This window comes from Urocitellus parryii, chromosome 4, assembly GCF_045843805.1.
Source record: "Urocitellus parryii isolate mUroPar1 chromosome 4, mUroPar1.hap1, whole genome shotgun sequence".
Taxonomy (NCBI): domain Eukaryota; kingdom Metazoa; phylum Chordata; class Mammalia; order Rodentia; family Sciuridae; genus Urocitellus; species Urocitellus parryii.
The window spans coordinates 98,879,792-98,899,797 of NC_135534.1; the positions used below are offsets into that span (position 1 = coordinate 98,879,792).

Below are 20,006 nucleotides of genomic sequence, written 5' to 3' on the forward strand. Positions count from 1 at the left end.
GACTTGCAGGACTTATGACCTGCTATATTTTCTGTGGTCCAAGAATCCATCCCAAAATCAGATTAACAGTTGTTTATTAGTTCCAAGTGTCTTTGCTCTTCATTGTCAATAAACACGGATAGAACCAAAGTGTACAAGAAACCTTGTTAAACACTGGGATACACAGAAGCATGGCAAGGTGCTTATCTCAGATGTGTGAACAATGTTCTTGGGAGACAGGCTGACAAGGTTTCTACATTCAAGTTCTATGCCCTAGTAAAGACACTGTGTACCCAACAGGGTTCAGAAAAGGAAGAAATCACAGGGTGTGAGTCTAGAAAGGCTTTTTAGAAGAGACTCAGACCTAAAGGAGTAACAGAGAAGATGGTATTCTAGACAGAGGGAAAAAAATAAGGCTGTGACTTTCTCCCTGCTGAACTCAATTAATAAAGGCATTCTCCTCCTAAACAACATGAGAGGAATAAACCAAATCTCAAGGCCATTTTGGGTCCTATGGGGAGAAAAAATGATTACAATGGTACAAAACCTGATGGCCTCTAGAAGTAATTATTAGATATAAGGTGGAGGGTATAGGATGATGTTAGAAATTTGTTTAGAAAAATGTCTTATTCCTCCTGACAACCCTCAACAACAGGGAAATTATCCAAATGTTAGATATAGCTGGATCAGAATTTCTCTGAAAAGTAGAATCTCACAGACCAGAGATTCTCAATCCAAAAACTTAACATGGATCTAGGAATTTCATCTCTTTTAGGTATGGTTTTCAAACATTAAGTAAGCCCTGCTGTACCTGTTTTTTTTTTTTTTCCATAAAAAAAAGAACTAGCCCTCATTGAGCTTCCCAAAGGCTTCATCCTAAAGTTTCAGGACAAATATTCTGGACTATTTGCTAGAAGGAAAGTTTGTGCATCGAGGGGTAGGCTTTAGGAAAGTAGGATTTAAAAGCTGAAAGCAAAAGAAAACATATCACCTAAGAAAAGGAAAATTAAAGTGTCAAGATTTATTTTAACTTTTTCTTTCACAGAAAATACAGTTAAGTATGGCATGTAAACACTGACACAAGAAATAAAGTACAAGATCAGGAAGACAAACGAATTGGATAATACTCTTGCTTCCACGCTGTACTGCTTCCTGATTTCATTTGCAGCATAAATCACATGATTAAATAGATTGAAAAAATTAAAGGCAACATTCAGATTTACAAATACACCAGAGAGCCTCTAAAACCCAACAATGCCATATGGAATTTTGATCTTTCTGTTGCAAAAAAATTAAAGCTAAGTTCCATGTCCATTTATCTGCTTTAGTCAAGGCATTTAATGTAGGGGTATAAGAATGGATTAACACATGAGATTTACTATGTCTGTGGGAGTCAAGATTTAATTATGCCTCTTTTCTCTCATTAGAGGAACTAAAATTAACCAAATTAAGAGCAGGGCTGCCTGGTATGGCCATGTGAGTATACAATCACAGTGAATTCTTATTTCTATAAATCTCAGGAAATGCAAAATACAAGAAAGGATTGTTTACCCCAGATCTCATGCTGCAGAAATACATAGGGTGTTCAAAGTTTTTTCTCAGAAATTCAAACTAGAATGTATGACCTAAATAAATAGCTGGGATCAAGAATTACCTTGATTTGAATCAAAGAATCTGCTTCTAAATTTGAATTCAGTAATAAAAAGAATGGGTTCCAATTTGCTTGATTATCCCAAAAGATTAAAATGACCTGTCTTCTTTTTTATCAGATGACACCTACCAGGTGAGAGGTAAGTTTTGGTTATAGGTGTCTACCACACAGACTGGTTCAGTAATGGCTGGTACTAAGTGTCACAAAATTCAGTTTCAGATGGCTGCCCGAGAGCTGGAGATGAAAGAATGCTAGATTTGCCACAATTAAAGGCTTACAATCAAGGTCTATTAGGAATAATCTGTAGTCCTCATTCTTCAATATTTAATAATCTCTGGAGTAATAAGTATCTTAGTTACTTTTTCTTTACCAGGATCAGAGGAGTTAACACAAGCTGAATTTTGACTCTTTGGAGGAGAAATGCTACCCTGACCAGATAAGATAAAGCTAACATCCCTTTATTGCTAAGAGATGGACATTTTAAAACATGTTTATAAAATATCACACACAAAAAAAAAACACTTTCACACAAAAAGCATTCATTTTGAATTCCTTACCTATAGCAGATGGCACAGTGCTCTGCAATTTGTTGTGCTCTCACTAAAGATACATAGAACAGAGAAAGCCAAAATAAGGTTTTCAAGGGGATAGGAGCTGATATTCCCAAGGAGGCCCTGAATCAATTCTGGACTTTTTTCTTTCTTTTTTTTTTTTTTTTTTGGTGCTATAATTAAGTTCTTGCTTAAAAGGTCTTTTTAAACATTTTTTTTCCCCAAAATAAGCAAGATGATAAAATCATCAGCATTCTACCTCTTTTTTGTTTCTGTGCTGGGAACTGAACCCAGAACTTTGCCCATGCTAAGCATATGCTCTACAACAGAGCTACTGTACCACTTTCATTGGGAAAAAAAAAAAAAAAAAAAAAAGCACTCTCTGTTGACCTCCATCACTGAACTTTTCTACTTATAAGTAGGCAAAATGCTTCAATTACAGTTCCCTGTCCTGTGGGCAGATCATATATTCACTATTTGCTTTAGGAAACAGTAATCAAATATTGAGAATTAAAAGCCAGAGATTTTTCAAACAAGTGGGACTTCAGTCTATCTTTACTTTCTAGTTACTGTCTATACCTATTACCTTTCCAGTGCTTCAACTCCAGCTCAGATATTCCTTTAGCATGAATCTCCAGAGAGACTTTTTTTTTATTATAACTCCCATTTTTCCTGTTATCACATCTTCTCCTTTCTTGGGTTCAGTTCCTGTGGGGAAGATCTTTTCTTGAAAAGTAAAAGATGGAAAACTAAAGATTCACTCTGTTTTCAGATACCAAAAACATTGACTTTTAAGGAAATAAGGCACCTATAATGTGGCCCCCAATGGACAATAGAAATAGTACTAATAGTTGGATCCTGTGTGACTGCAAAGGAACATGACTTCCAAAATAAGCAGTACTTTCTGGCCATGGGCCTGGCAATATCACAGAGCACTGCTTTGTTGGTTTATCTAACATTCAGGCAGATTGAAGGCTCCAAAGAACTCAAAGAAATATAAATAAAATTCTTCCTTAAAATAGAAAGTTACACTATCAATCAGGTCTCTGGTCAACCTCATCATCAGTATGTTTTCACAGTTGAGGAAGCATGGAAAAGCACTAGATGAGAAAAGTCAGGCAACATAGGTTCTAGCTAGCCCCTGCTCAACTACTTACTGACTGTGACCTCAGGCAAGTCACTTCACCTCCAATCCTTAGTCTTTTTCTTCATCTGTAAAATGGGGATAAATCACCTGCCTTGTTTACCTCACACTGATTGTGAGGACCAAATGAGATGTTGGGAAAGTGTCTTGTCAACTGTGAAATACAATGTAAAGGTAAAGTAATAGTATACACTTATTACATTTTAATTGGGTCCTTATCATTGCCTATTTGCCTAGAAGTGCCCCATGCAGGATGTGCTTATAATAGAGCTGAAAAATAGGTGCTATAATTATATACTAGTCCTTTTCACTAGGTTGTTACCAAAAAAAAAAAAACTTAATTTTTTCAGAAATGGTCTTAGAATACATTACTTAAAAACATGATATCATCCAAATCTACCAACTGATAGAACCAAATTTCATCAATGATGCCCTACTCAGTTATATTTTAGTCTGTTGATTCCTTTATACAGAGAAGTTTAGAATTATAGAGCATGCTAAAACTTAAAATAACAATAACAACAAAAAACTAACCATACAGTGAAAGTTAGTTGTAAAGGAAATAAAATGAAAATCAGAGGCATCAAATATAATAAAATCAGGTCACAGTTCCTCAAATGGTAGCCTTTTTCCTGAGATAGCTCCAGGACAGGGTACTAGTCCTGTGAAGTGCTTGATAGAAGCTTTGTCTTGCTGGAGATGAAAAGGACATGTCAGTTGGCAAGTAGGCTATGCTCAATTTCAGCACTAGGATTTGAACAAGGTCTGCTAGGACTGCCAACAGCTTTGGTGGAGGAGCCCACATGGCCTAAGAGAGCCTTGCTAGTTCTCAGATGCCAGGCCAGAGTGTGGAGAACAGCTTAACACAGGCATCCAGTCCAGGGACTTTCAATTCTTCCTGTAAGGTGATTCTGCTCTTCTCCGGTCTAGTGAATAATTTAATAGAAGAAAGACAATGAGATATGGAGCAATATATCTCTCCCTGCTTCAGGGCCTTTCTCTATCTGCAAGAAGTTTACATGCAGAACAGAGACAGACTAGAAGCAAATGCAACTATGACTAGCCCAAAACACCCAGATTCCAGTATTCATGTCAGATGACTTTTATTACAAATATTACAGGCAATGACTTGGAGGGAGTCAGAGGAATCACTAATTAACAAGATGGTTGTCCTTTGGGACCATGGGTGCGTAGCTAACCTCCACTTTTCTTCCTGGTTTGCTTTGTCTTCCGGGGTTTAAGGATAGTGTAGTTTGCATACACTGTATACTGATCTGAAAGGTAAGGGACATAGAATGCCCGAAGCAGCTTTGAAGATCTGAAAAAAAAAAAAAAAAAAGGAAAAAATTATCACTTGGGAGAATTTACTAATGATACTTCAAGGAAACTCTATTGTAAGGATTATTTTTATGTTTTTATTTGTGCACTATAGTTATACAACAATAGTGAGGTTCATTTTGACATATCCATAAATTCATATAAGAAAGTTTGCTCCATTTCAATCCCCAGTGCTACGTCTTTTTCTCCCTTCCTCCTTCCCACTGATCTCTTCCTCTACTTTACTGGTCTTCTTTCTATTTATTTACTTATTTTTAATTGGTATATTACAATTATATATAAAAATAGAATGCACTGTAATATATTCATACATGGACACAGAATAGTTTGGTCAACTACATTCCCCAGTTCTTCCCCTGTGAGGATTACATCTTATACAAACAGCACATAAAACATAAAAGCCTGTTATTTAAGTAACAGATCATGATAAAATACTTAAGAACAAGTACCTTATTACTCATGACAAACAGTCTCCCTAATAAATCACAGTATGCCCTTCAAAATAGCTCTCAAGTCTTCATTTTGCATAAACTGTGCCATAAAAGAGTTCTAGGTCAATCAAAGGGCTGCTATTCCTGAAATGAATTCTTAACACCCAAATGGTTACTACATCTAAGAAAATGTAGTGATGCCCAATACTGTAATGATTCTGACTCCAGCTCTGAATTTTTCTAGATAGGTAAAGAAATCTGTATCCTGAGAGTCTACACATGTCTCTGGAAAATTGTATCTACTTATCACTGAAATAGGAAAACTGAAAACCTGAATTTCTCAAGAGTTTCTTAAGAAAGTAATAAGTGCAGAAAATTTGCTTTTAAATGTGTAATTCAATCAATCTGCTAACCCTATGAGCAAAGTGACATTATTAGCCCTCTTTTTTAAATATTTATTTTCTAGTTGTAACTGGACACAATATTTTTATTTTATTTATTTATTTTTATGTGGTGCTGAGGATTGAACTCAGGGCCTCACATGTGCTAGGCGAGCACTCTACTGCTGAGCCACAATCCCAGCCCCTCTTTTATAGATGGGAAACTGAGGTTCAAGCTTGCTCCAAGTCACACAGGTTAAGTAAGTTGTTCAGGATCATCCAGTAAATGATGGAGACTTATTCACATCCAGGCTTGATTCTAGAGTCTGCATGCTTAACAATTATAGTTTATCCTACATCCCAGGAATAGGCAAAAAGAATCTATCATTTCCTAGAAAAAAGTTGTAGTGACAGCTTCAAATTATTTTTTTTTTACTTTTTAAAAATTTACATGTGACAGCAGAACGTGTTACAATTCTTAACACACATATAGAGCATAATTTTTCATATCTCTGGTTGTATACAAAGTATATTCACACCAATTAGTGTCTTCATACATGTACTTTGGATAATAATGATCATTTATAACCCCATGCCCCCTCCCTCCCCCTCCAACCCCTCTGCCCTATCTAGAGTTCATCTATTCCTCCCATGCTCCCTCTCCCTATTCCACTATGAATCAGCCTCCTTATATCAAAGAAAACATTCAGCATTTGGTTTTTTGGGATTGGCTAATTTCACTTAGCATTATCTTCTCTAACTCCATCCATTTACCTGCAAATGCCATATGATTTTATTTTCTTTTATTGAAACAGCTTCAAATTCTATATGAAGCTTTACTTCCTGACTAATTTCCGAATCTGAAAATCTAAAGTTGGCCCACCTACTGCCACCCTAAATGAGATTGCTCAGGGGTGTTCCACTGCCAGTCTTTTTCCAAATTCTAAACTTGTAAATGTCATGTCAACGTGGCATTCGTACTGGCAGCCTACCTCTAGATTTGGCAGACTCCTGCAATGCCTGCACACAATGATATCGTGTGCTTGGCAAACACACCTCTTAGCGATACTTCCCAACTGGGATGCTGGCAGTGCCCTGTGCTCGGAGATGCACTTCACTTCAGCAACTAACAGCTCAAGGGCTTTGATAGAGAAAAGAGGCTTAGAGGAGGGACACACAAGATAATGCAGGGCCGCTGAAAACAGAATGAACAGGAAGAGGAAGCACCTGCCTCAGACAAAAGGAAGTTAGTTTACTCTTTTTGTTCAGGATGCACAGATAAGGTGATGATCAGAACATAAAGATGCAAGCTGGAGCAAACTCCTGCAAACCTAAGAGTTATTTCCATTCCAGATGTCATCACAAAAAAAAAAAAAAAAAAGCTTCATCAATATATTCATTATGTATTTTTTATCAACTCAGCCCTTGGTATGACATCAGAATTCACTGGACTCAAGTGTAATTTTATACTTTCTTTTTTGGAGAAGTTCCTTGCTATTGGGGAGGAGTTCTATTTATAATTTTATTCTTTTTAAGAGTCTTCCCAAAAACAAAGAAAATATGACAGCTAATGAGTAGTTAGTTGCATTCAGGCACAATGTTCATTTCAGTGGTATATGTGTGTTTACAATTACAAGAATATGGAAAAAGTTGTTATATTTAAGTTATTATTACATTTTCAAATGAAAAAAAATTTGTTATCCTTTTATTCTTACTTTTGCAAGTTACATATAAAATAGCTTAAAAGTATAAAAACAGTCCACTGGACTGAGACAGTAGATGGTGATGACTATTTTCTTGGTATGCTGACAGACTGTGCCAGGGAGTTCCAAAGATATTTTGGAAAACTATCTTGGGCTGCACATAGGACATACCATCATCAAAAATGCTGACTGGGCTAAAATGGAAGAAAAACTCCTATGCATTATTTTTTAGTACAAATGTTCAACTGAAAAAAGATAAAAGCAGAGATTAGGGAAAATATTTGCAATACATAGAATGGAGGATTAATATCTACAACATATAAAACGTTCCTGCAATAAATAAGAAGACAAGAAACTTGGGGAAAATGATAAGGGATATAAATAGAAGATAAATGCAAATAACCAAATAAATACCTAAAATGATGCTCCATCTTCCTAGTAGTCACAGAAATGCAAATCTAGATATAATGTTCAATAATCAGGCTTGCAAAAGTTAAAAAATCTGATCAATATCAAATACTGGTGAAGAATTAGGAAACAGACATTACCAGTGAAAATGTAAATCCACACAGCCACTTAAAAAGGCAATTCTAGCAATATCAATTAAAACAAAAATTATCGGGGCTGGGGTTGTGGCTCGCAGTAGAGCGCTCACTTAGCACATGTGGGGTACTGGGTTTGATCCTTAGCATCACATAAAAATAAAAAATAAAGGTATTGTGTCCAACTACAACTAAAACAAAATATTTTTAAAAAATTATGCACTCCCTATGATATAGTTTTAGTTTTTACTTTATACCATCTCATTTATTTTTTTAAATTTTTTTCAAGTATTTTTTTAAAAATCTGTCAATGAACCTTTTATTTTTTATTCTATATGGTGCTGAAAATCGAACCCAGGGCCTCACACATGCTAGACAAGTGCTCTACCTCTGAGCCACAACTCCAGCCCCCCATCTCATTTATTTATTTTCTTGTTTCACAAATAACTTGGTTTTCCATTTGTAACAGAAAAATTCAAACATATATAAGAATAAGTAACAAACAGGCATGGTAATGCACACTATAATCCCAGCAACTTGGGAGACTGAGGCAGAGGGATCTGAAGTTCGAGGCCAGCCTTGTTAGCTGTGTGAGACCCTGTCTCAAAAAATAAAAAGAGCTGTGGATAGAGCTTCATAATAAAGTGTCCCTGGGTACAAATATATATATATATATATATACACATACACACATATATATATACACACTTATTATTGTACAATTAGTAGAAAAAAATTTCAAAAGTTAACCTCAAATTCTTTAGAAAAAAAAAAACCCTAAGAAAACCTATGTGCCTACTATGTGTAAGGTTCTGTATACTGACCAGATAGATCTAAAAGTCTATTCTCTAAGGGCTAACAATCTACTTGGAAGAAAAAGAATACAGACAACATGTAACTATAATTTAGCATATTCTAAATACTAAATCACTGATACACAAGTTCAAAACGATAATACTATGATCGAACTGTGAAGGCTGCAAAAAAGCATATATCATTTAATTTTATCCACTCAACATTCCAAGGTACAAAGTGAAAAAAGCAACTTCTCCAATCATAACCAAATTCATGGGGATCTGAGGTTAAATGCTCTGTCCACTCAACAATAACTAGAGACAAACTAAATAAATTCCAAATTCTTTCTCATGGACTACAATGCCATAGGGGATGTAGCTCCTTATGGCTTACTGGTCCCACCCCACCTTGTCATTTTCCTCTTTCCCCTCTATGCTCCTACCTCACCAACCTCCTTTCAATTCTCAAAAAACACAAGTACCTGCTGGGCATACTAGCATACATCTGCAACCCCAGAGCCCCAGGAGGCTAAGGCAGGAGAATTATAAATTCAAGGCCAACCTAAGCAAGACTCCATGTCAAAATAAAAAATAAAAAAAGGCTGGGGATATAGTTTAGGAAGAATACCCTGGGTTCAATCCCCAGTACCACAAAACAACAACAAAAATAAATAAATAGCCAGGCACAGTGGTGCACGCTTGTAATCCCAGTGGCTCAGGGGGTTGAGACAGGAGGATCAAGAGTTCAATGCCAATCAAAACTACCCTAAGATACCATCTCACTCCAGTAAGACTGGCAGCCATTAGGAAGTCAAACAACAATAAGTGCTGGAGAGGATGCGGGGAAAAGGGCACTCTTGTTCATTGCTGGTGGGACTGCAAATTGGTGCAGCCAATTTGGAAAGCAGTATGGAGATTTCTTGGAAAGCTGGGAATGGAACCACCATTTGACCCAGCTATTCCCCTTCTCGGTCTATTCCCTAAAGCCCTAACAAGAGCATGCTACAGGGACACTGCTACATCGATGTTCATAGCAGCTCAATTCACGATAGCAAGACTGTGGAACAAGCCTAGATGCCCTTCAATAGATGAATGGATAAAAAAAATGTGGCATTTATACACTATGGAGTATTACTCTGCATTAAAAAATGACAAAATTATAGAATTTGGAGGGAAATGGATGGCATTAGAGCAGATTATGCTAAGTGAAGCTAGTCAATCTTTAAAAAACAAATACCAAATGACTCCTTTGATATAAGGGGTGTAAACAAGGACAGGGTAGGGACGAAGAGCTTGAGAAGAATATTTACAGTAAACAGGGATGAGAGGTGGGAGGGAAAGGGAGTGAGAAGGGAAATTGCATGGAAATGGAAGGCGATCCTCAGGGTTATACAAAATGTCATATAAGAGGTAAGGAGGGGTAAGTCAAGAGAATACAAATGGAAGACATGATTTACAGTAGAAGGGGTAGAGAGAGAAAAGGGGAGGGGAGGGGAGGGGAGGGGAGGGGGGATAGTAGACAATAGGACGGACAGCAGAATACATCAGACACTAGAAAGGCAATATGTCAATCAATGGAAGGGTAACTGATGTGATACAGCAATTTGTATACGGGGTAAAAGCGGGAGTTCATAATCCACTTGAATCAAACCATGTAATATGATGTATTAAGAACTATGTAATGTTATGAACGACCAATAAAAAAAAAAAAAAAAAGAGTTCAATGCCAGCAGGCGCTAAGCAACTCAGTGAGACCCTGTCACTAAATAAAATACAAAACAGGGTTAGGGATATGGCTCAGTGGTTGAGTGCCCCTGAGGTTCAATCCCTGGTACCTCCCCAAAATAAATATCCACCACATTCCTTCACATCCTAGGGCCTTTGAATATGCTGTTTCCTCAGACTAGAACACCCTTCCATCTGTTTTTCTAATGTCTGAGTCCACCTCATTTTTCATGTCTCAGCTTAAAAGTTACCTACTTTGAGAGGATGTCTAACCATCCTATAAAATACTAGGTTTCCACTACTTTTACTTATTCTGTCTCAGTATGCCTCACAAATTCTTTCATTGAATTCTTCACGATCTGTAATTATTTGCGGGTTAACTTGTTTTTTTGTCTTTCCTTCCACCCACACATCTAGACTTCAGGGACCATGTTTGCTTTACTTACCAATATGTGTCTGGCACTAATAAATGTTAAAAAAAAAAAGTTGGAAGGATGAATGGATGAACAAACAGATGAACGAAGAGAGCAAAGGAGAGATATTACACAAACAAGGTATTAATTTAAGTCAACTTAGTTCAACCCCAAGTAACTGAGTACTACAGCAAAAGAATGAGTTAAATAAGTGCCAGAAATGCAATGATGAACAAGAAAGGGTTTTTATTGCCAATAAGGAATTCAAAATCCAAGAATCTGTGGTCTGGGAAAACCATCTCGCTGAGGACAAACATGGGTTTCGCTTCAATACATCAAGAAAGTCAAGAAACACCCAATTCTGCTATGTCCCTTCAGTAATAAAACTATTAAGTAATCAGTACCTAGTTCTAAATAATGTGCTTGTAAAACAAGGAGGCATTTCTAGTTAAGTCTGAACATGAAACTGTATAAAAGGTGGGGAATAAATATAAGGAGATGCTAAGAAGAATCTAATTTTCTAGTATGGCACTAGGAAACCCTCACTCAAAAATGAGCCTCCTTCTCTCTTGCCAACTCTGGGTGTGATCTTGACAGCATCATCTATCTTAACATGCACAGCCACTAAATGACTTCTAGAAGTAATAAGGAACCAGTCAAGGTATACCATTCTCATCTCTGAGCTGGATGAGAAAATTCTGTTAATATTTTGTTTTTAAACCAAAAAACAAGTTGGCTTATGTTCAATTTCTAACATTACAGCTGCTAATCTCAACTTCTTTCTTTTTTTTATTAATTTGTTGATTGACCTTTATTTATTTATATGTGGTACTGAGACTCAAACCCAGTGCCTCACACACGCCAGGCAAGTACGATACCGCTGAGCCATAACCCCAGCCCTTCTTTCTTTTTTAAATTAACAAACTAAACTTTCTTTTTTAAAATTTTTATTTTTAGTTGTAGTTGGACACAATATCTTTATTTATTTTTATGTGGTGCTGAGGATCAAACTCAGTGCCTCACACATGTGAGGCAGGCGCTCTACCACTGCGCTATAGCCCCAGCCCCAACAAACTAAACTTCCTATTGGATTAATTTCTTTACCATCAATAGCTTTAATATGTTAAGCATGACTGGGGCATTTTGAATTTGTTGTATAATTGTTGGAAAAAGATGATCAAATTGTGTTGTGCTGGTGCACGCCTGTAATCCCAGCGGCGCTGAGGCAGGAGCACGGCAAATTCAAAGCTAGCCTCAGCAAAAACAAGGCACTAAGCAACTCAGTGAGATCCTTTCTCTAACTAAAATACAAAATAGGGCTGGGTATGTGGCTCAGTGGTTGAGTACCCCTGAGTTCAATCCCTAGTACCAAAAAAAAGGTAATCAAATTGGTTATTTGCCTTTGTGAAAGAAGAAAGCAATTGAGTATCAGAATACTATGGATGTGCACACATTTACATGTGAGGAAGCAAAGATTAGATTGAAACACAAACTAGAATAAAATTCATGCCTATCAAAACTCACACAACAATGTCTGCAATAAAGGGAAAAGCTAAATGACCCTAGGGAGCACAGCATAAATCATAGAGACATGAAATATGTACATCTATTATGGAAAATGAAATATTTCCCCTCCTAGTGAGAAAGTCACTCAAGCGATACAAGGATGAAACAGATCTGGACAAAGCAATCGCCTGAACAGCATAATTAGCTGACAGCTTGGAATGTTTCTAATTCAATTACTAGCCCTATTTATCAGAGCTGGGGAGAATTTTGCTGTAGAGATTTAAATCTGCACTTGCTGACGTCAATGGAAGATTGGCTGCCAGTTCCTGATGCCACCAGTTCAGCAAGCACAAATGGAAATGCTGGGGCAATTTGTCATTTAGAAAATCTAAATCTACCTATCCATCCATTCATTAAAACATCAATATCCCCAATAAACATGTACACAGGCCTATTGCCAGTTCTCTTTCCGGCTGGGGCTTTTTTTTTTTAAGTTGGTTTTCTCTCTTTATTCTCTTGTGCTTAGCAAAGTGAGAGACCTTTCACAGCTACTTTCACTTCTTCAGACAATCTCAGAAATCCTTCAAGACTTAGCCGTAGACAACCTATTGTCTCTTATTGAGCAATTTAAAAATTGCTCAAAAAGTTGGTGAGGAGCAAAAATATGATTGTTCTTAATAGTCTTTAACAGAATATGGGATGAGGGACATAACACTAATAGCAGTAAGAGCAGAGGGACTTCTAACCCTGTTCCTCAAAAGAAAATAGACATGGGAGTGACTTGTTATATGTTCTACTCCACTAGAACTCCAGTTCCCTGAGCACAAAACATTACCTATCTACTACCATAGAAAGTGCTCAGTATTATTCAACATAATATGCCCTGACTCTTAGAACATCTGGCTTACTCCCCTCTCCTTTCTTGAAATATTCATCTTCCACAAGGAAAAAGAAATTTCAAAACCAATGACATTATTTATATTTTCCTCCCAAACAACTTGGTACTATAACCATTAGGTGGGCAGAGTAAAGCAGGTGCCTGCAGTATGTGTGGAGTGGAAGGGGAGCTGTGGTAGCCCATGGGATGTAAGAGTGCAAGTGAAATATGGGAAGAGTCTGTTAGCAAAGAAAATACCACTGCCTTTGGTCAGGTAACCTCCAGATTTGGGTTTACATAGAATTTGCTGAGTCATCATTACCAATTTGACCAGTGTGACTTTATTTTCCACGTGACTTTATTTTCAGCAGGCATATACAAAAAACTCTTGTTATTCAAAGAATATATTCTCAGTTTTGACTATTTGGAGTAGCCTCCAAGGATCCGTATATGTAATGAGTAGGAATGTTGTTGAGGCTCAAATTGGGATCATGGCATTGTAGCACTGGTATCCAGGGTGAATCACTCTGCTGAGTTGTGGCCCTGATCAACACTGGGCATAACATCATAACCTCTTGACCAGTCACCTTGAGCCAGTGTTCAGAAGCAGAAAATGGAAAAAGGATTGCTATTAGACAACTGGACATTTTCTGACCTCAGTCTCACCACAGTTGCTGGGGAAACGCTATTTTCCAGTGTTTTTCTCAGTGATTGCTACTGAAAGATATAGATGAAAGATATAGATGGCATATGCTCCATTCATCATTCCTGTAGAGAAGATGCCCAACAGCATTCAGAGGGTCTCTCCCCCTTCTTTTTGGACCCTCATTTGGGCTACCTCTGTATGAAAAACAGAAGAACCTCTGGAAGTCACATCAAGTAAATGACTCAGGGGCCAAAGTTCTACAGAGAAGAAATAAACAATAGATATACTTTAAAATAATTCAATGATCTTTATTTTACTGAATAAGGATACCTGACACTTCTTTAGAAATCCCTGGTTCACATTTTTTTTCCTTTTTATTCTAATATAAATGCAGTTTTAAGAATGTGAACTACCAGGTGCAGTGGTGCATGCCTGTAATCCCAATAGCTCTGGAGGCTGAGGCAGAAGGATCTTAAGTTCAAAGCCAGCCTCGGCAATTTAGGGAAGCCCTTTGCAACTTAGCAAGACCTTGTCTCAAAATAAAACATAAAAAGGGCTGGGGATGTGGCTCAATGGTTGAGTGCCCCTGGTTCAATCCTTGGTCTCCCCACCCCCCAAAAAAGAATGTGCACTACAATAAATGATCAATACATATTTAAATATTTTCTAAGACCCTAAAACAGGCTGTAAAGAATTACTATTAGATGTTGATCATCTATGTTCTCAAGGAACCTAGAACAAAGATTCTAATGCTTCCAGACGCTTAGCCTACTAGTTAAAAGCAGTAGCAGTCCTAAAAATCTGTACACTATGTACACTGTCTTCAAAACTAGAGTCTCTATAGCATGGACTTGGAACCCAGGTGGCCTGCAGATGGCCTCTTTCTAAAGAATGAATTTCACAACAATTAGAAAGCAGACTAAGTCTTCAGGAGAATAAAAACAATGTTTATTCTTTTTATTCTTTCTAAAATGTCAATAGATCTCAATGATTAAGCAACTGAATAATATACTGAGCAAAACACTAATGTGTCTTGAAGACAAATCTAGCATGGGGAAATTGCCAGATGAAGGGTCTCAGGAAAGCATCTGGGGGTGAAGAAAAAAGAGAAAAAGCCAAGAAACAATAATGAAACAGTAAGCATAAGAGAATAATAAGCTGATAAAGAAGTACAAAAGTAAAGAAATGTTGGTATCTTCTTTCTTACTATTTCTCAGTGTTCTTGGCATCAGTGAGGAAAACACAAGCGCACTTAAATTATTTCTCAGGAGAATTAATGCTACCTAAAGGATTGAAACACCACTGGAAGCATGTCAAACTTGGCCTGCATGGGCTGGGATTGTGGCTCAGCGGTACAGCGCTTGCCTAGCATGGGAGGGACCAGGGTTTGATCCTCAGCACCACATAAAAATAAAGGCATTGTGTTGTGTCCATCTACACCTAAAAATAAATATTAAAAAAAAAACCTTGGCCTACAACCAAATTCATAGATGTCACAGGGTGTCATCTCCCTTTCCACCTGAGTTGTAAGAAGTTGCAGAAGGAAATAGCCTGTTGGACAATCTTGTACACCTTATGCCTATTTTTAAGAAATCACCTTTAAAGGAAAAATTATTTATTTTGGAAGGAGAATAGCATTTAAAAAACTATGGTGATTTTAAAATATATCCATAAATTCTTTGACACTTCTCCCATAAATAGGAGACTTCCAATTTCTCTCCCCTTGAACATGAACTATTCCTGTGGCTAGCTTCCAACCAATAGGATGAGTCAGCAGTGATGTTGCGTGACTTCCAAAGCTAGGTCATAAAAACTATACAGCTCTTGAGTACTTCCCCTTGGAAGTTAGATACCATGCTGTAATGAAGCCCAGATCACATGGAGAAGCCTCATGTATGAGGGGTTCTGGTCAACACCCCTGCTGAGATCTATCTAAGAGGCAGCATCAACTGCCAGAAGTGTGGGTAAGGAAGCTTCTAAGATGTCTCCAAACCTGGCCATCATCTGTTAGCCAATGCATAAGAGACCTTGAGTGGGAACTGGCTAGATAAGTCCAGTCAAATCCCAGAACCAAAAGAAAAAACAATAATAAACTATTGTGTTGTACCAATAAGTTTAGATAATTGTTATACTGCAATAACTAGAACATAATTTACTCTTTTTTAAACTTCTTAAATTTGTTCTTTTTAGTTATACATGACAGTAGAATTTATTTGTGACATATTATACATACATAATTTACTCTTATTGCTATTACTCCAGTGGTCTTACTATCTTCCAGAAATAAATGATTCTGCTTAGCCAGAGCTGAGGGGTTAGCAGCGATAATGGCTTCCATTAACCAGACCACCCAATGGAATAGGACAAAAATTAAGGGCACAGGTTCCATGGGATCTTTAAGCCTTCTACTTCTTCTTGGAGGTTAAAACTAGAGCCATGGTCTTAGTAAAAATTCTCCAGAGCAGCTAAAGTTCAGTGGCCACTGTGAATTCTGTGCTTGGCACTGAAAGAACATAAGCAGCACGTTATCAGCACACTCCCAACCTTGCTGGGGTGTAGGTCCTTTCACTAGAAGAGACCCTTCTCCTACCATATCAGCTGAGGAGTCTGACTTCTCCTTTCTTACATCTGATCTTCACCTATAATGACAAATATGGAGGGCTTTGAAATCCTGTCCTGTGTAAGTCCCCCCAAATTGTCTAAAGTCTCTAATCAGGCAAGCATAAAATTCAATTAGATAAGGTTAACATGCTCTAAAATAGGGAAGTATAAAATCTCACAACCCCAAGACCACAGGTGAAAACACAGCAAACATGACAAAAGGGACCTATAATGAAGGAGGAAACAGTGGGTGGGAAGTGGCTGTGCAAAGCAGTAGCAGGGCCTCTCAACTTGTTTCCAGAGCTACACACACACCCTGCTGCTCAGGAGGCCAGCTCCAACATCCTGGAGAGGCACTTCCCACCAGGCTCCCACAGCCCAACATTCTTACCACATTCAGAAAGAAACCCACCACCAAGCTGGTAATTTATTGCTATCTTCTCCCTTCACTGTCTCTGGGGAATCTCAGAGTAGGCATTATAACCGCCCACTTGTCAAGCTATTTCATACAAGTAGCAATTATATCATGGTTCAAAGAAAGACAAAAATCCTCTCTTATTTTAGAAAGTATATAATATGAGATGGCCATAGAGTGACAAATATGTCCAGTATAAAAAGCGATACTACCAATTAGTTTAGACCCCATATCCTAGGAATCTCATAATCCTTGATAAAAATTAGCCAGACACAGACACAGCAAACCCAAGGAGAGGAAAATATGGCTCTAGAATCAGCTATTTGTGAGTGGAGACTAAAAACTAATTTTTGAGATCTTATTCCTAGATCTTCTCTCAAGCTAATAGTGTCTTGTGTCCCTCCTAAGCCTCTGATAAAGCAAAAAAGCCAATTAGGAAAAGAAGTGGAGGAGAAGCTGAGCTGTCATTCTCCCAAATGGGCAGATACCCTGTAGCTTTACTTTACCTTTAACTTGACTCTCCATGAGTTCACCAGCAAATGCCGCCTTATCTTATAATAATTTCAACAACAACAACAAAAAATAAGCTTCTTCACATATTCACTAATTTTTGGAATTCCTAAGTCTGCCCCAATCATAAAACTACCGTAATAATCTTTAGGTTGCTTCTCCCTGGCAAGAAATCTTCAATAACACACACTTGAGAGTAGGATTTTTTTTTTTTTTTTTTTTTTAGTGTGCTGGGACTGTTTTCTATCTATGCTGATTGCTTCCCTTTCAGACACCTGAGACCCAATCTAGGCTCCAACAATAAGTGATGTCAACAAATAAAATCAAATAAACCTAGGAGGAGGGAGGAGGAAAAAGAGGAAAGGGGGAAATACTAGGGAATGATACGGGCCCAATTATATTATTATATAATGTGCAGGTATGATTATGTATGATTAGGTATTATTATGTATAATTATAACCAATAAAAAATAATGAAAAAAACAAGTAAATAAATTATGGTCAAATCCATATAGTAAGCATGGACTATGAACAAAGAAACTACATCTCTATGCTTCATTCTCTTGCCCCTTTTTAGGACAAGCCTCCTTCTTTTGTCACTTTAAAGCAGAAATCACAATGGAGGAAGGATAGCATCTTCAACAAATGGTGCTGGGAAAACTGGAAATCCATATGCAACAAAATGAAACTGAATCCCCTTCTCTCGCCATGCACAAAAGTTAACTCAAAATGGATCAAGGAGCTTGATATCAAGTCAGAGACTCTGCATCTGATAGAAGAAAAAGTTGGCTCCGATCTACATATTGTGGGGTTGGGCTCCTAATTCCTTAATAGGACACCCATAGCACAAGAGTTAATAACAAGAATCAACAAATGGGACTTATTTAAACTAAAAAGTTTTTTCTCAGCAAGAGAAACAATAAGAGAGGTAAATAGGGAGCCTACATCCTGGGAACAAATTTTTACTCCTCACACTTCAGACAGAGCCCTAATATCCAGAGTATACAAAGAACTCAAAAAATTAAACAATAAGAAAACAAATAACCCAATCAACAAATGGGCCAAGGACCTGAACAGACACTTCTCAGAGGACGACATACAATCAATCAACAAGTACATGAAAAAAATGTCACCATCTCTAGCAGTCAGAGAAATGCAAATCAAAACACCCTAAGATACCATCTCACTCCAGTAAGATTGGCAGCCATTATGAAGTCAAACAACAACAAGTGCTGGCGAGGATGTGGGGAAAAGGGTACTCTTCTACATTGCTGGTGGGACTGCAAATTGGTGTGGCCAATTTGGAAAGCAGTATGGAGATTCCTGGGAAAGCTGGGAATGGAACCACCATTTGACCCAGCTATTGCCCTTCTCGGACTATTCCCTGAAGACCTTAAAAGAGCATACTACAGATATACTGCCACATCGATGTTCATAGAAGCACAATTCACAATAGCTAGACTGTGGAACCAACCCAGATACCCTTCAATAGATGAATGGATAAAAGTGGCATTTATACACAATGGAGTATTACGCAGCACTAAAAAATGACAAAATCATGGAATTTGCAGGGAAATGGATGGCATTAGAGCAGATTATGCTAAGTGAAGGTAGCCAATCCCTAAAAAACAAATGCCAAATGTCTTCTTTGATATAATGAGAGCAACTAAGAACAGAGCAGGGAGGAAGAGCAGGAGGAAAAGATTAACATTAAACAGAGACATGAGGTGGGAGGAAAAGAGAGAGAAAAGGGAAATTGCATGGATATGGAAGGAGACCCTCATTGTTATACAAAATTACATATAAGAGGTTGTGAGGGGAATGGAAAAAAAAAACAAGGAGAGAAATGAATTACAGTAGATGGGGTAGAGAGAGAAGATGGGAGGAGAGGGGAGCGGGGATAGTAGAGGATAGGAAAGGTAGCAGAATACAACAGTTACTAATATGGCATTATGTAAAAATGTGGATGTGTAACCGATGTGATTCTGCAATCTGTATTTGGGGTAAAAATGGGAGTTCATAACCCACTTGAATCTAATGTATGAAATATAATATGTCAAGAGCTTTGTAATGTTTTGAACAATAAAAAAATTCAAAAAAAAAAAAAATAAAGCAGAAATCATCTATATCTATCTGCCCAAGACAGAGCTTTTTTTTTATTTTCAAAAGAGTTCTGATTTGAATGATATATTACAGATTACACAAAAGCAAATTCAAACCAGTAAAAGAGGTTTATTAAACTCATCCTCAGGTCCCTCATCCAAGAGGCTTCTTTACATCCACACTCATGATTTCCTCTACTTGAATTAAATAAGTGAGTCTTACCTCTTTACCACCAACACTTATCTTACATTTCCTTTATGTCTCAGCTCAAGTACCATCTCCTTCAGGAAGCCCTCTTGGTGTTCTCTAACTTCCTTTGCATCTTCTTCCTTTGAAGTTCTAGCACATAATTTGGCATTTCTATGGCCTTAGTACTATTTTGCTTTCTTTCTCTCTCTCTCTTTTTTTTTGGTAGTGGGGACTGAACCCAGAGCTACAGTCCCAGATCTTTTTTTTGTTTAATTTTGAGACAGGGTCTAAGTTGCCCAGACTTCCCTCAAACTTGTAGTTCTCCTGCCTCAGTCTCTTGAGTAGCTGGGATTATAAGTGTATATGCCATTGAACCTGGCTTTGAGCACTATTTTCAAATTGCTTTCATAAGTGTAAGTATTCCCACATTGAGTGCTATTCAAGAGCAAAGTGTGTCTGTAATTACCTCTTTTACATATTTTTATGAATCTAGCTCTGCCAGGTGTGA

The 20,006-nt window shown here is 37.4% G+C and overlaps 1 protein-coding gene across 1 annotated transcript in view; it reads right to left on the reverse strand.

The window, feature by feature from the left end:
- Nucleotides 1–1,038: 1,038 nt before the first annotated feature.
- Alg9 (ALG9 alpha-1,2-mannosyltransferase) overlaps nt 1,039–20,006 on the reverse strand; it is an 89,818-nt gene continuing 70,850 nt past the window's right edge. The window contains exons 15-16 of the mRNA XM_026392574.2: nt 4,525–4,643; nt 1,039–4,251 (exon numbers count right to left, since the gene is read on the reverse strand). Coding sequence (XP_026248359.1) covers nt 4,214–4,251; nt 4,525–4,643 — 157 coding nt within the window. The 3' untranslated portion in view covers nt 1,039–4,213. The remainder of the gene's footprint in view (nt 4,252–4,524; nt 4,644–20,006) is intronic.